General features: G+C 39.9%; 1 protein-coding gene across 5 annotated transcripts in view; it reads left to right on the top strand.

The window, feature by feature from the left end:
• Positions 1-15,388, top strand: part of PTPRM (protein tyrosine phosphatase receptor type M) — a 661,667-nt gene that overhangs the window by 444,876 nt on the left and 201,403 nt on the right. For 3 of the 5 annotated variants that reach the window (XM_059706595.1, XM_059706597.1, XM_059706598.1), the window contains exon 14: positions 624-698. The exons of the other annotated variants lie outside the window; for them this stretch is intronic. In XM_059706595.1, the coding sequence (XP_059562578.1) occupies positions 624-698 (75 nt within the window). The remainder of the gene's footprint in view (positions 1-623; positions 699-15,388) is intronic. 5 annotated transcript variants of the gene reach the window in all.

Consider the following 15,388-nt stretch of genomic DNA (forward strand, 5'->3'; position numbering starts at 1 on the left):
GATGCATTTTTTTTTCATTCCCTTAATGTGAATAATGAGATTCCTAAATAGAAATGCTCTACTTGAAATTTAGTCATCAGAGAGGTTTCTCTACTTAATTTATTTTTTTTAGTGAAAGAGGATAATGTTCTTCACAAAGGTGATTTTAGCAAGAAGAGAAAATATTGTGACTTAAGCAGCAGAATTTTAAATAATCTAATACATTCTAAAAGCCTAAAGTTTAGATCATCAGAATTAGGAATGAATCTTTATACATCATCCTCAGTAGCAGTTGGAAATAATTGTCCAGTCTAGAGCCTTACTTGGGACCAATGTGTTTGTTTGCACTTATTTATTCAGTTGATCTATCCAAAATCTCAGCTAAAGTTTACAACTGTGTCATACTTAGAAATCTAACTGCCTGGCTAAAGCTTATTTAAGGGGGAAAAAATCAGAAAATTCAACACCTTGCTGTGAGTTGTTTTTGTTTTGTTTGTTTTTTCTTTTCTTTCCTTCTCTTTTTGTTGTTGGAACGAAGTTGAGACAATGTGATGTACTGATCGAGATTCTCCTTGCTAGCCTAGCTTCAGTCTGGCTTTTTCTTCCCTCATGCATGCTGACCTGGGGATCTTCCTTTGCCATAGCTGCGATAATCGTGACTCAGCTTACAACACCTTACATTCGCATCGCCCCTGCCGCAGGCGAGGACCAGCTGACAGGTCAGATGTTCAAGTATAGATGAGTCATCTTGCCCATTTCCTGCTCATTTTTCTCAGCTTCGTCTCCCCTCTACATTTCCTCCTTTGCTTAAGGCTTGTTTACAATGTTTCAAACTCTTGGTACAAACCTGTGCCCGCATTAAATGAAGTGATGTGCTTGGCCTCTTCTCTGTGCACATTATATCCATGCATTAAGCACAACTCCACTGCATGTCTCCATTGTGTGTTTGTCTGTTGGTATGTTCCTCTCTAGCCTAATGTTATATAGAAATGAAATTTGCTGGACTTGCAATAGCAATGACATCAAACAGGATTTCAAACAAAATCCATAAAAATGGATCCACAGTAATCCAAATTAAGCTAAAAAGGTGTTGTGGTTTGAGAATGAGAGAGGTTCATTTTTCACATTGTAGGGTCTAGTTTGTACACACAATTAGCAATACATGGGCTTGTCTGCCAGTGTTATGAATTGAAACCACTCAAAGTTGTTTGGGGTAATGCTGTGCAAATAGCTCATCGTGTACATACAACTGGAGCAGAGCTGGATGCATTCCTTTTAGATCCTTGTTCCAAAGCTAAGTATTTGTATAAAGCAGTGGTGCATCTGCAAGTCAAATGCATGGAATAATTTAGGGAAGTTTTTAAGAAAACAAATGGCTTAGAGTCATGGAGTTGAACTGTATGCTTCTTTATACCAAGAGAAATCAGTGTGCCCATTCATGCTGCCTCTAAAGGCGTGTGGCCATCGATAGAAACTCATACAGGAAAGAACTCCAGTAACTTACTCCAGACTGAAGGTGAGTGGTCAGAAAATCCCAGAAGACAAACTTTTGTCCTGCAACAAAAGCAAGCCATTGTCAAGATTTCTAACATAATTACAAGGGCAGGACTCAAATCCTGGGTTCCAAAGGATCATTGATGTCATAGTTTGTTGCATGTAGTATAGGCATGATTAAGGCTGAGTAATAAAAACACAACTGCTTTCCATAAAATTTCTACTCCAGAAATTGTTTTGTATGTATGAAACTAAGGAATATATCCTGACATTTGGGGGGCGGGGAGTAAAGCTTAACTCATGGCAAAAATTCATAAATGTTTAGGTTCTGTGAGCTTATTACTTTGAAAAGTAATGTAAGTGAGACTCGGGAAAATTATAGACTAATCTTTATAAGGTAAAGAAATATAAGATAACTCCACTTCTTTCTCTGCTGGAATTCTCTACATATTTTCTGTCCTCTGTGTCAGGCCTCCAGGCTATAAACTTATTATTAACAGTTCTGCTTCCCCTGCTTTAAAGTTTCTTTTAAGCATATTTCTTTTATTGATTGAAGTTCTGCTTGTTACAGATTCTTTCTTATCCTGAACTTCTGAAGTGTTCTTCTCAGAGGAAGCACTTAAGCGACAGTGTCTTTCTCACCTAAGTCCTCCCCTTTAAGCCCTTTACATTCCAGGACAGGCCCATGGCCTGCTGGGTAGAGTTAGGTGTTCACCTTGAAGGGAATCCGGGTCCTTCAGCAAGTCTGAGCCCATGATGTCTGAGCCGGCACCAGTCTTCCCAGCCAGTCATTAAAAATGGGTTGTCCTCACTATCATAAAATGAGTGCTATGGGATACATAGCTAAATAGCCCCTTTCTCAGGACTTACCTATAATCAGCTACCTTCAAATTAAACATGCTGTTTACGAGACATGATGTAAGTGAAACTTCTGAATAGAGCATTTTTCTCTAAAACTTACATGATTAAGAAGATACCTCATAAATCAGCCTCCTTCATAAGGCTTTTGGGTCCAGGGTGGGTTGTTATTTTGGAACTAGTCTGTGAAGGACACATACATAACTGAATATATGGCTGCCAATCCTGTACAGGCTGCAGATAATCTCCCTCATTTACTTTGGTTTATTAGGGATTAAAATGATAGAGTGTTAGAATAAGCCTTAAAAACCAGTAAAAAATGATGCGTTCTTTTTTTCAGTATTTACTGCTGGTTTTAATGATGGTTAATCTTAACCAGATAAATTCAAACTCAGGTAATATTTCTTTTGCATTTTCCATTTGCATCAGCCATCAACTTTGATAGCAGTAACACTCTCTTTTTTAATAGATTTATTCATGAGTCATACTGCAAGCATGGCACTTAATTCATTCAATCACTGATTTGACATTTATTGAGCACCTTCTGTGTGCCAGGTATAGAGTTTCTAATTCTTATAAAGAGTTTTACTCTGTGGTTTCCCAGTCTCCTGATATCAAGCATATTTGCATTAGTAGCATGAAAACATACACGTACACATGCTCTTATGACTGAAAAATTACTATTATATTTATCATATGGCAGTTAAGAAAAGACAACAGTTATATAGCTAATGGAGGGGGGGAAACATATATTTCAAAACCTATCTCATTGTGTCCAGCAGCTTATACATGGTCAGTGGGACAGGTCTGAGTATTTGACCCATTGAACATTTGTAGTTTTATTTACTAGATCAACACAGTCCCTCCTAGAAGCAAATAGGAGATACCTGATGGATACATTCAAAAGTGCCTTCAGCTACTTCTTGCTTTAATTGTGCTGACATCATGCTCCTACAAATTCTATTTGAGGCTATACTTACTAGTACACTAGGAAACTTTGATAAGATAGTGAGAACTCTGTAGTTCCTTTTGGCTCAAAATGCAGTACCTGCTGGTTAAGTTCGCCTTGGTGTAGGTGGAATCTCCCTTTCTTGTCTAATACCAAGGAAAACAAGCACCTTGGTGAGCTGACCTCAGCACAAGAAGACTGCTGGATAAAACAAAAAGTGTTCATAAATATTGGCTGATTTAATTCACTGAATGAAGGCAGCTCAGACTGCAGAATGCTAGCGAGTTTGGTAAGCAGTCCTGTCATTGCATTGGGGAGTGTTTCTTAAACTATTTTGTCCTCAAGCAACAGTAAGAATACCGCAACACCCAAGTCACCCCCCCACACACACACACACACACAGACACACATGTAAATTTAACTGAGGAAAAAGCTTTAGACACTCTAGTAGCAGTGCTATCCCCTGAATAGATGAATATTGTTCTATTTCGTTCCATTTTATTCTAATTCATTTTTGTAATTCTAGCCACTAACGAATTTGATTAATTCCCCACCAATGGGTTATAACCCACAGGTTTAAAAACTGCTTTACTAAACCACTAGATTTAGAAGATGATGAAAGGGAGCAGAATAATACTTGGAATAAAAATTCTGTCTACCTCAAAAATCCTACACTCAAGTGCACACAGAGAAAATTCTAGAAACTGGAAATGCTTCTGGTTTCTACTTCATTCCTTTTATTTTGTGATTAATTGCATGTAATATAAAACTGGGGAAGAAAATTAAAAGCTGTACATGCTACAAATTCTCTTTAAGATTTTCTAGATAATTTTATAAATATGTCTAGGCTATTTTTTTTATATTAAGATATTTCTATTTATGATTTAATGACCTAGCCAGCTCTGAGGTACTATTGAGAACGATTTCCTAAACTTATCATCTGTTTTGGTTAATCCATGTGTCTAATACGTAAGATCTGCATCCTAGAGTTTGTATAAATAAAGTGACTCCTGGAATTCAAGTGCAAATCAGATATATCAGAGCATGAGAATTGCTTGCTAGATATAATTAGTGCCTCAAAAAATACAGAACTAGCCAACAATTATTTCCACATAAAGTTCCAAGTTTTGTAAGATACAAGCAGCATATGTGTGCATTATCAAAGGTAAACACTGCCGGACGTTAAAGTAGTGAAAGGAGATTTTACTCAATAACTACTGACAGGTGACGGAGCTGAGTTCCATTCCAAGTTGTGTAGAGGTGACTGGGCATTTTAACGAGAGAATGATGGAGAAGGGAGGGCGGCAAACAGGGACTCCACAGTCAGGGAAGCTGGAAGGGTGTGTTGGTGCCTGTGAAATGCATCTGAGTTTGCTAACTGGCGCTGACTGAAATAGGCTTTTGCGTCCCCCAGAGGCTGGGAGACAGGGAGACGGGGCCCTGTTTGCTGGAACAGTCAATTCTTTGGCCAGCCTGAAGTTTCTTCAGGCAGGCACTTTCAGAGAAACTAGGGTCACCTAGGAATGTGACACTGAGCTGTTAGAAATGATGTTAATGTTTTGTTTAAGTCTTTATAGATCAAGATTGAGGCCTAGCTGAGAAAGGGCTCAGAGGTCCCTGGGTAGAGTTTGGTCAAGGAGACAGTTTTTGTCACTTCTCACCCCTTTCCATGTGAAGAGCAGTGACTTATTGGATTGATGACATTTGAAAAGGAAGTGAGGATATTTGATCAACTTCTGTGCATTGTCCTCAGTTCACAAATGTTCTTTTGTGTCAAAAATGGCTCAGAATTCCCCTTCAAGCCTTAAAAATAAATCTAAGGCATTATTTTTTTAATAGTTGACTATTGTTCTCCTGTAAAGTATGACTATGTTATGATCTGTTTACCCAGCCTCTTATTATATGGACATTCAGATTTTCACCACTTTTCTCCCTAAAACCAAACTAGAATAAATAGCCTTCTCTATGTATGCTGTCTATTATAACTTTTATTTCTAAACAATTCTCAAATATGAGTAAAGAGCAAGTTTGTTTTTCACATGGAACTGACTAGATAACATTCCTCCCAATTGTAGCAGTTCACGCTTCCACCAGTGTCCCTTACGTGGCCCTCCCCACAATTCCACCTGCCCTGGACATTTACAACCTAATGTGTCCAGTATGGGGTGAAATGGTATTCTAATGACTTTTCCTGAAGTTGGGGTTCTTTGCCAATGTTTATTAGCTATTTGCATTTTTCTTCTATATTTGTACATATTCCTGGCAGTCACTGTTCTTTGGGCATAAGGATGTTTTATTTTTAGATAATCAAATATGTTCCCAAAAATGTTCCCATTTTCCTCTCCTTTTCCAAGCTTTTTAATTTGAGAAGTTCTTCACACAGGTCAGATTATTCAGCCATTACCCTGATTTTTAGCTCTTTGTTGAATCCATCTAAATTACCACTGATAGGGTGTGGAGTGTGGCCGGGGGAAACATCTAGCTTTTTTCCAGATAAACAACCAGTTAGACGGCTCTAATTATTAAGTAGACCATTCTTTTCTCATGGGATTGAAATGCCATATTGTCATATTTAAGTTCTCAACTTTAGATTTGCATGGTCCTCTTTGTCTCTTCCTATGCTATTATCATAATCTTTGATTATATTGATACTAGAGGCCCAGTGCACAAAATTCATGCACGGGTAGGGTCCCTAGGCCTGGCCAGCGATCAGGGCCGATCAGAGCCTTCCTTCCCCTGGCTGCCTTCATTCCGTGCCACCCCCTGGTGGTCAGCGCACGTCACAGCGAGTGGTCAAACTCCCTGTCGGGCGAACTCCCAAGGGGACAATTTGCATATTAGCCTTTTATTATATAGGATCATGTGATAAAGCTTGAATGTTCTTCGAATACCTCATCACTTATATTTCCATGTCTACTTACCAGTCCTTAAATGTCGGGCCCCTCGCTTTCTGCCTCATTCCACCCCAGTCACCCTGACCTCCCTGTTCTTTGGACACAACAGCCATGCTCCTACCTTCAATCTTTTGCCCTCATTTTTCCCCTGCTTGCAGTAGTCCTCCCCAGCTATCTACTTAGCTGGCTCCCTCACCTCCTATAGTGTTTGCTCAAATCTACCTTTTCACTGAAGTCTGCCTTGAGAACTCACCCTTCTTAACAGCACAGCCTTCCATGACACCTCCCCACCCCTTCCACACAGTCTGTCCCCTTACGCTGCTACTCTCTCCTATTTTATAGCACTGTCACCCTCTGTGCTTACTTGTTATGTTTGCTACTGCCTTCCCCCTCCTAGAATTTGTCTCCTGAGGGCAGGACTCTTCATCTGCTGTGTGCTGACATATCCAGGCACCAAGACGGTGGCCCAGCCTAGACCACTGCAGAAGCACTTTAACTGCTCTCTGACTTACTCTGATTGCTCCCTGTTCATTCATTTGCCCAAGAGCAGCTGGGCCAACTTTCCTGAAACTGAAGTCTTGTTCCATCACTGCTCTTCGTAAAGCCCCCAAGTAGCTTCCCAGTGCACTTAAAATAAATTCCAGACTCCCAATCACAGCATGAAGAGCCTGCTCCACGCCTGGCCTCACACTCAGTCCTCAGTTCATATCACTCTCTCACTCACTGCTGAGCTACTTATTGTTTCTCCAAAGCACCAAGCTGGATCTTGTGCCAGATGTTTGCCCATCCTTTTAACCTCTGACCACAACGTCCTTCCCCCAGACTTCATATCACCAGCTCCGCCTCAGCAGGCAGAATTAGGCACAAAGGTCATGTTCTCAGAGAGTACCTGAAGTGCATGGCCCTGCCAGCTCCCTGGCCATGCCTAGCCCATCACTCTGCCACTTTTTGAGGCCCCCTGATTAAGCTAGGTCTCCCTCCTAGAATGTGGTCAGAGCAGGGCTTTGTCTGTCTTGTTCCCAAGATATCCCCTTACGCACCAGTGGGAATTCAAAAGTATTTACTGAAAGGTGAACAGTGGATGATCTTTCTTATGAAGTTTATTCTTAGGTATTTTGTGGCTTGTATCACTATCATGAGATTTAGTTTTATTTTAATTATTTCACAGAGTGGACTCCCCACTCACACCAACTTTATCTGTGCCCATTCCCAGACTCTATCTGTCCACTGCTCTTCCTTCACCTCTCAGAGCCAGCCAGTGGATGCTTGGAACTCCATGAGAAGCTGTTACAGGGCTAAATGCAGATAGGGGGCATTTGTCCTTCTGTGGACCTCAGGCTCTTTATTTGTAAGTTGAAGGTGTAACTGAAATCAGACCTTAGCCTCAATGAATTGCTCAGACAACTGGTTACAGTTTGAAGATGGTGGGATTGTTCACTGAACTTGAGCTCAGTCAGTGGCAGGAACAGCAAGTGCAGAGGTCCTGTGGTGGGACATAGCATGCCCAAGAATAAAGAACTGCACAGAGGCCATTGTGGCTGGAAGAATGTATGGGAGCAGTCAGGTTGTGCAGGCAGAAAGAGGCTGACGTTAAGGACATTGGCCTTGATCCCAGGGGCAGTGGGTAGCAGCTGAGGTGTTTTCAAGAGGGGCCGACAGGTTCAAGCATGTGCTATGTACTCCAGCCACACTAGAAACATTGAAGGGGAAATCAAAGAGGCCAAAAGACAGAAGTAAAGCAAAGACATGGAGGATCGTCCCAGCCTAGAAAAGCACAAATAGAGGGAGTAGACAAGAATAGAAGAGCTAAAAGCCAGGAAATTAATACAGTTGAAGTACTGGCCCTGGGTTATGTATAATACGCAGTCTGCATGGAAGAGCACTTGATAGGGAATTTAAAGGGCAGGTTCAAACCTATCAAAGGACCCTGAGTACCTTAGAGATAGAACGGCTTCATTCAACTTCTTGCCTGAGATATCCACTTTCTTTATTTTGAGAGCTATTTACCATGGTATGCATATGAATCAAAACTGACAAAGAGCATAAACAATAATACTCAGGCATATTGTTTGACTATATGGGTGCTGAGATAAAATCTGACCACCTTTAGCTGCAGGCAGTTATATTTGCCCTTTCAATCGTTCAGTGATTAGACTCATAAAGTGTTGTGTTAGAGATTGTTAATTGAGTCAACTATGAAATGTGTGTAGAAGTATTTTTATCTCCTACCTACTACAGGGCCATATTTTACATATCCTTATACTTTTCACAATCTGCCACTCAGCCCTTGGCACTTAAAAGGCATTTAGAGGCCAGCTATAAATTTCCAGTGGAATGAAGTCATTTGTAAAAAGATGAAATTGCCTTTACGGTATGGACTAATTTCCATACCACTTTTTTAAAACAACCGACAGGAGCTCCCAACTGTGTCTGCCTTAGGGAGATTGGGACTCCAGGAGGTGTGCAGTGCCCAGTGTCACTTAGACCTCTGATGGCCAGCCTCCCATCAGACACTTTCAGGAAGTGCATACAGTTCAGCTCTGATAGAAATACAAGTTACAACCTTTCAATCTTTGAAATGCTTAGCTCTGCACTGCTCCAAGAGTATTCCTGGTCCCTACTATAGGAGGGAAGGATTCACTCAATCATCCTGTGTGTAAAGAACTCTTCATGTCCTTGAAGACCTTTATATGCAACTAGAGGCCCGGTGCTCAAATTCATGCATAGGTGCGGTCTGGCCAGCCCACCCCAATGGGGGCCCATCAGGCCAGGCCAGCAGGGGTGTGGGACCACGGGAGGTTGGCTGGTCAGCCCTGCCCCGGATTGCAGTGTTGGGGGCCAATTGGGGGTGGGGCCGGCCTGGGGGAAGGCAGCTCCCTCTGTGGTTGGTGTGAGTGTCTTAATTTGACTTCTACTTCCTGAGACTCAACCTGGGTTTTCCCATCACTCCTTGACTTCATTCATGCACTTTTGATTTGGGCGTGGTAACCTCACTTAGATGTTTAGGGCTCCTGTCTTTGAGCTGCTGTGTAGTTTACTGCCTCCTTCTCCTGCCCCTTCCTCCTTCCCAGCCCCTTCATTCTACCCCCCCCCCCCACTTCCTTTGGCCAAGTTTACTGAGTCAGTAGGTGACTCAACCTGAATGTTGACTTAATAATCAAATCAGTGGGCATTTATTAATTTGGCTCACAAAAAGGCTCACAGCAAAGGTGTTGGGGGCCGATCAGAGGGCAGGCCGGCTGGGGCGGGGCGGGGGGGTGGGGGCGGGATCTGATCAAGGCCTGGATCAGGCCAGTTGGCTACCACAGTGCACGTCAGCACATCATAGCCACCAGTTGTTCCAGTCGTTCTGGTCATTCCACCATTCAGGTCGCTGGGCTTTTGTATATATATATATATATATATATATATATATATATATATATATATATATATATATATATATATGTATATTAGAGGCCCGATGCACAAAATTCGTGTAAGGGGCTCAGCCCTCAGAGCCACAGCAACTGGCTCAGCCCTCACAGCCACAGCGGCTGCCTTGGCCCTCACAGCCCTGGCTTCATCCAAAAAGACGTCCAGAAGGTTGTTTGATTGTCTGGTCTAATTAGCATATTATTTTTTTTATTGTTATAGACTAGAGGCCCGGTGCATGAATTCATGCACGGGTGGGGTATGGCCGGCCCACCCCAATGGGGGCCCATTCAGCCAGGCTGGCGGAGAGAGGAAGGGCCGCAGGCGGTTGGCCAGCCAGCCCTGCCCCCAATCAGGGTGTTGGGGGGTGATTGGGATTGGGGCTGGCTTGGGGGGAGCTGCAGGTGGTTGGTTGGCCAGCCCCACCCTCAATTGGGATATTGGGGGCCAATAGGAGGCTGGGCTAGCCGGGGTTGGGGGGCGGCAATCAGGGCCCAGATCAGGCCAGTTGGCTGCCTCAGTGCATGCCATAGCCACCGGTAGTTCTGGTCATTCTGGTCGCTGGGCTTTTATATAGATAGAGATAGAGATAGAGATAGAGATAGAGATAGAGATAGAGATAGAGATAGAGATAGAGATAGAGATAGAGATAGAGATAGAGATAGAGATAGATAGATATAGATATAGATATATAGATAGATATAGATGATATAGATATAGATATAGATATAGATATAGATATAGATATAGATATAGATAGATTAGCTGTGTTAAGAAATGAGAATTCAAAGAAGTGTAACTTGTGCTCTTTGCCTCAAGGAACTTGTATTTATCATCTTTGTTAAAACCAACATAAACAGTTCAATATATATTTCACTTTAACAAATTGACCAGTATCTTAAACCATTTGTCCTAAGTGTGTAATGAAGTAAGTTAACATAAATTTATTTGTACTCTAAAATTGCATATCTATATGATACCAGAGTCATTTTCAGTGTCAGAAGCTTTCATGTGACTTTTTGAGAGAACTTTAGGTAAAAATTAAGGAAAGAAAGCTCTCTTTTAGACTTTTTTATAAGTAATAATAGCCAAACTCTTTATTTAAGTTGATAATCAGTTTATTGGAAATAGTGGCTGAATTAGAACTACCATTTCCAACTGCTTTTTATCAAATGCAGTGTTATATATACATGGAGAATTAACAGTTCATATGCCCCATCTTGGGCATTTCTTATTAAACAGTGAGCATGGTATCAATGCTGTATATTTTGGCCATGGAGGCCAATATTGAAAGTTAGTGTGAGGAGAATTTGGTTGGAATTTCTTATAAGGATTGCTTGAAGAGTCTAAAATTTTCTTTTCAGCTAGAAAGAATGTAAAGTGAGGGGAATTTTTTATTCTTCCTGCAACAGCAGCTGAATGCATTTTAATGGGCTGTAGTGACACTGGTGATTTATTGCCCTTTTTTGTTCTTTTATGTGTTATATTTGTCATTCTGCTATGGCAGTTTCATCTATAAAACAGTATAGTTACAAGAAAATGGTAAGAGGATACAGGAGTGTCATGAGAGATTCTGTCCCTTTTTCCTTGTCATTTTGTGGAAGGAAATGCTGAGTCAAATGTCAAGATTTTGGTTTCAGAAATAATATCTTTTAAAAGATGTATACTGCACCAAGTAGTTTTGTTTTCCATTGTTACTACATATACTTTAGGATTTCTATGTAAAAGCTTTTCAGTGTAAGACAACAATTTAATTTTTCAATATTTTGTGTTTTCTCTTTCTATCAGCAAGAAGAACGGAAAATAAAACAATATATTTAACAGTCTTCTGTTTGCTTAAGGCATAGAGCTTTCTGGCTTGTAGAGGATAAATTGAAACTCTGTACTTTGGGAAATCTACCTCTTAATTTTGTTAGCAATCTGGTGCCTTGTGCATGTTTAAGAAGAATGCTTGAGACTAAATAGTTGAGCTCAAAACCAAGATTTCAGTAAAAGATGCAAAATATTGGGAAAAGAAAGTATCTATAGTTTCAAAACATAGTTTAAGTTTTTGCATGAAACAATTAATTTTAATGAGTTTAATTATTCTTAACTTTTCTATAAGGAAATATATTTCAATCTTATAATAAATTAAGTTAATTTATTTTTTATATTAATAAGCATGGAAAAGTCATGAATATTTTAAAGACATTTATCTAAACTGAGTGACAATAGCATTTCACTAAGTCTTTATCTTTACCCCAGTGGCTAGCATGAAACTCCACCCTACTGTTGTTAGATGCCAACTATGATCATTTGATTTTCATCCCTTGCTTTAGAAAACTGTTACTACAATTTAGGATAAAAGGTGAATTTGTTGGCAAAAGGCCATGTTGTACTACTGTGTGATATTTGTTTGGTTGAGTTTGGACTAGTCTCTCTTGTAAATAAGTATTTTTAAATACTATAAACTGCTGAAACCGGTTTGGCTCAGTGGATAGAGCGTCGGCCTGCAGACTGAGGAGTCCCAGGTTCGATTCCGGTCAAGGGCATGTACCTGGGTTGCGGGCACATTCCCAGTGGGAGATGTGCAGGAGGCAGCTGATGGATGTTTCTCTCTCATCGATGTTTCTAACTCTCTATCTCTCTCCCTTCCTCTCTGTAAAAAATCAATAAAAAATATATTTTAAATAAATAAATACATACATACATACATACATACATACTATAAACTACTTAGTATTTGTGAGATTTTTTTAAAAGTATTTATGGGTGTGATCAAATATATTTAATCAGAATGGAAAGGAAGTCAGAATTTCCTTCATTATCTTAACTCAGCCGGTTGTTGAAAAGGCAGCAAATCAAGAAAATATCAAGGATAGATCTAGAATAAACAAAACTCCCTTTTGAACAAAGAATTCTTCTCTTAAATACTTTCTGGCCTTGTAAAAGAATTAAGGGAAAGCCAGGACCTGTGAATTGAAGGAGAGAAAAAAACACACACCATCTTTTCAACAGAAATACCTCATTTTATTTGCCCTTTTGACACTATCAGTGTCCAGACATGTTCACCAATGTCTTCAGTGTACTGAGAGGGAGGCCCAACGATTTTTTTAAATATTGGCTCATAAATTTGTTCAAATTACATACACCTTTGTCCTCCCCACCCCCTTGCCTGCCTGACATACTACTTGTAGAATTATCATTGTTTTTAATGTGAGAGGATCTGGGATTTAGCTTTTAATGTCTGATTTGTTCACAAACCATGGCTTTTCCAGCTCAGCTACCATATATTCTCAAGCAAATGATCCCCTCCCCCCTCTCTGGGAGGGTTGTCCTAAGGACAGCGGAGGTGGCTCTCCTTTATGGAACTGTAGCTCTTCTCTAGTCGCTTTCCCTTTCCTTATACTAGTATTTGGGAGACAAATCCAGGCCTTCAAGAGGGAGTTTCTCTGTCCTTGATGAAAATGATTTAAAACATTATTTTTATTTTTAAAAATCAATAAATCATGGAGTAAAATGCAACATTTGCATGCTTTATGTTCAAAGCTGAAACAAAAGACTTCAATGAAATTTCAATGTAACTGTAGGCCACTGGGGATAAACCTCAGATTCGTGCTGGTACTGGCCTCTCTTCTGCACTTAGGGGGACCAGTGACCAGCGCATAGGGACAGTGAGGTTTAGACTGCAGAGCGTTTTCTAAACCACATGGCACACTTCCTAGGGCAGTTTTCAAATATGTCAGCGAGGAATCTGGGCTTAAGGATTCTCTGCACCAAATTTTGATAGGGTGGTTTTCATGGACTCTGCATCCCAGTGTACATAATTTAGAAAGCATTTACTTTAGATAGAAGGTAGTAAGTTCAAGTCAGCTCTTGGGGAAATCTCCTAAACTCTCAATTTCAGCTTCCATATTTGGAAAACAGGGAGAATACTATTTTTTAATTTCATGGTGGGCAGTGAGAGAATGACTACAATAATACACGCATATAAAAGACCTCACACAAACCTGGCCCAGGCTAAAGGCAGAATTTGGAAATGGCAGTTGCTGATAACTTTTTCTGTAGCTGTGTAGTTGTTATTCTAATCAAGGACTATTTTAAGGCTTTCAAGAGAACTAGGAAATTACACTGGACCACCACCAGTCCCAAGTTTTTGAATTTCACAGGCCTTCAGAGAGGTGCAATATTGAACTTCTGGGAAAATGAATGGATTTCTTGATGCTGCATAGGGTGTTATTTACATGAACACAATGTGGATGGCATGGTCTCCAGGAGCACCAGAGCATGAGAGGAATATTATTATTCTCTCATATGTCAAAATCTGCAATGAGTCCCCCACGGGCAAATATTTTCCATTTGCCAGTCTTTGGGATATAAGCAGCAGCAACCTGACCCAGGCTATGATCTTGCTGCTGGCAGAGATGGTGATGATGATAATGATGAAAAAAGTTACTGCATTTTCAAAAACAACTACTTTTTTGAAGCAGGAATAGCCGAAAGCAGTGTATAAACTATTCTGTGCTTTCTGTAGCCCAGCACAGGGAACAAAACACCTGGCTCCCTTTGTCATCCTGGCCATTCGGGGTTCCTTTGTTCTCACTGTCCTTGGTTTAAATGTGGACACCATTCTTTGTGTTTGTCCTTCAGTAACATCAGTTCTCAAGAGAACCTAGGAGTATGCACTGTAATAGAACTCTCTTCAAAAGGATTATAGATGATCTCATTAAATAATGTTTTCAGGCTCTGGGTATGAAGTTGGAAAATATAGTGGTGTGTAAGGGAATGAGAAGCATCACAATTTCTTCAACATGTTGTTTTCATTTGGAAGAGTGAAAAACTATCCCTGAGAAACAGTCTTTGAAAATGAGCCCGGCACCTGCCTTGGGCCTAATAAATGGCATCTGCTCAGCACATCTATCAGTATCTCTGATGAGCTTTCCCATTTGCTCTGCTGAACATCCAAGCAATACATCACTCAGCGATGTAATTGATGTTCAGTTTAATATGTATAACTTACTTATTGGTATTGCTAATGATGCAATTATTAATTCTGGTTTATTATTAATTATAACAGTTAATTCTTCAAGTTGGAGCTCTCTTAGTCAAAATCCTTTCTGGCAGATCAGTTTTTGTCTGGGAATTTGCCTCGGTGATGCCTTATTTAGTCAAGATTATTAACCAACTTGGCAAGTTCTCCTATGTCTTTAAATACTTTCTTTACCAAACGGTGTATATTTATGTATATGCACATGGGTAAAAATAACATCAGAGTGAGTTACATGTCTTTTAGCCGGTTAGGGGCCTAATAAAGGGAATTTTCAGATTTCTACCTTATTTCATAAGTAATTAAGAAGTTAGAAAATGATTTCAAAGCAGAGTCCTGTAAATGTATAAAATGATTGTATAATCATTTTATTAATTGAAATTTTTCTAAAAAGCTCGAATCATATTAGCATCACCTTATTATAAGTTTCTCTCTTTTTTTCTAAACAGCCCCAGACCATTGTAATTACTCTGCAGCAAAAAGTTGAGCTAGTTTGAAGACTTCTAAAACAAATTCCAGATGTGATCATGAAAAATGGTCCACAGCCACTTAATCATTACAAGTATTGAGTTCATAACACTTTATTCTTGTTGGATACTCATTTCATGTCTCTCTCTGATACGTACCCAGTTAACTTTCTCGTCATTGATAGATATGTATTCCATTGCTTTGGTGGTAGAAATATAACATTTTGCCACTGGTATTTATTTTCATGTTCTTTCTTTCTATTAATCTCATTTTTCCATTGATGAAACTTTGGTCAGTAAATTTATT

This window comes from Myotis daubentonii, chromosome 8 (assembly GCF_963259705.1).
Source record: "Myotis daubentonii chromosome 8, mMyoDau2.1, whole genome shotgun sequence".
NCBI lineage: Eukaryota > Metazoa > Chordata > Mammalia > Chiroptera > Vespertilionidae > Myotis > Myotis daubentonii.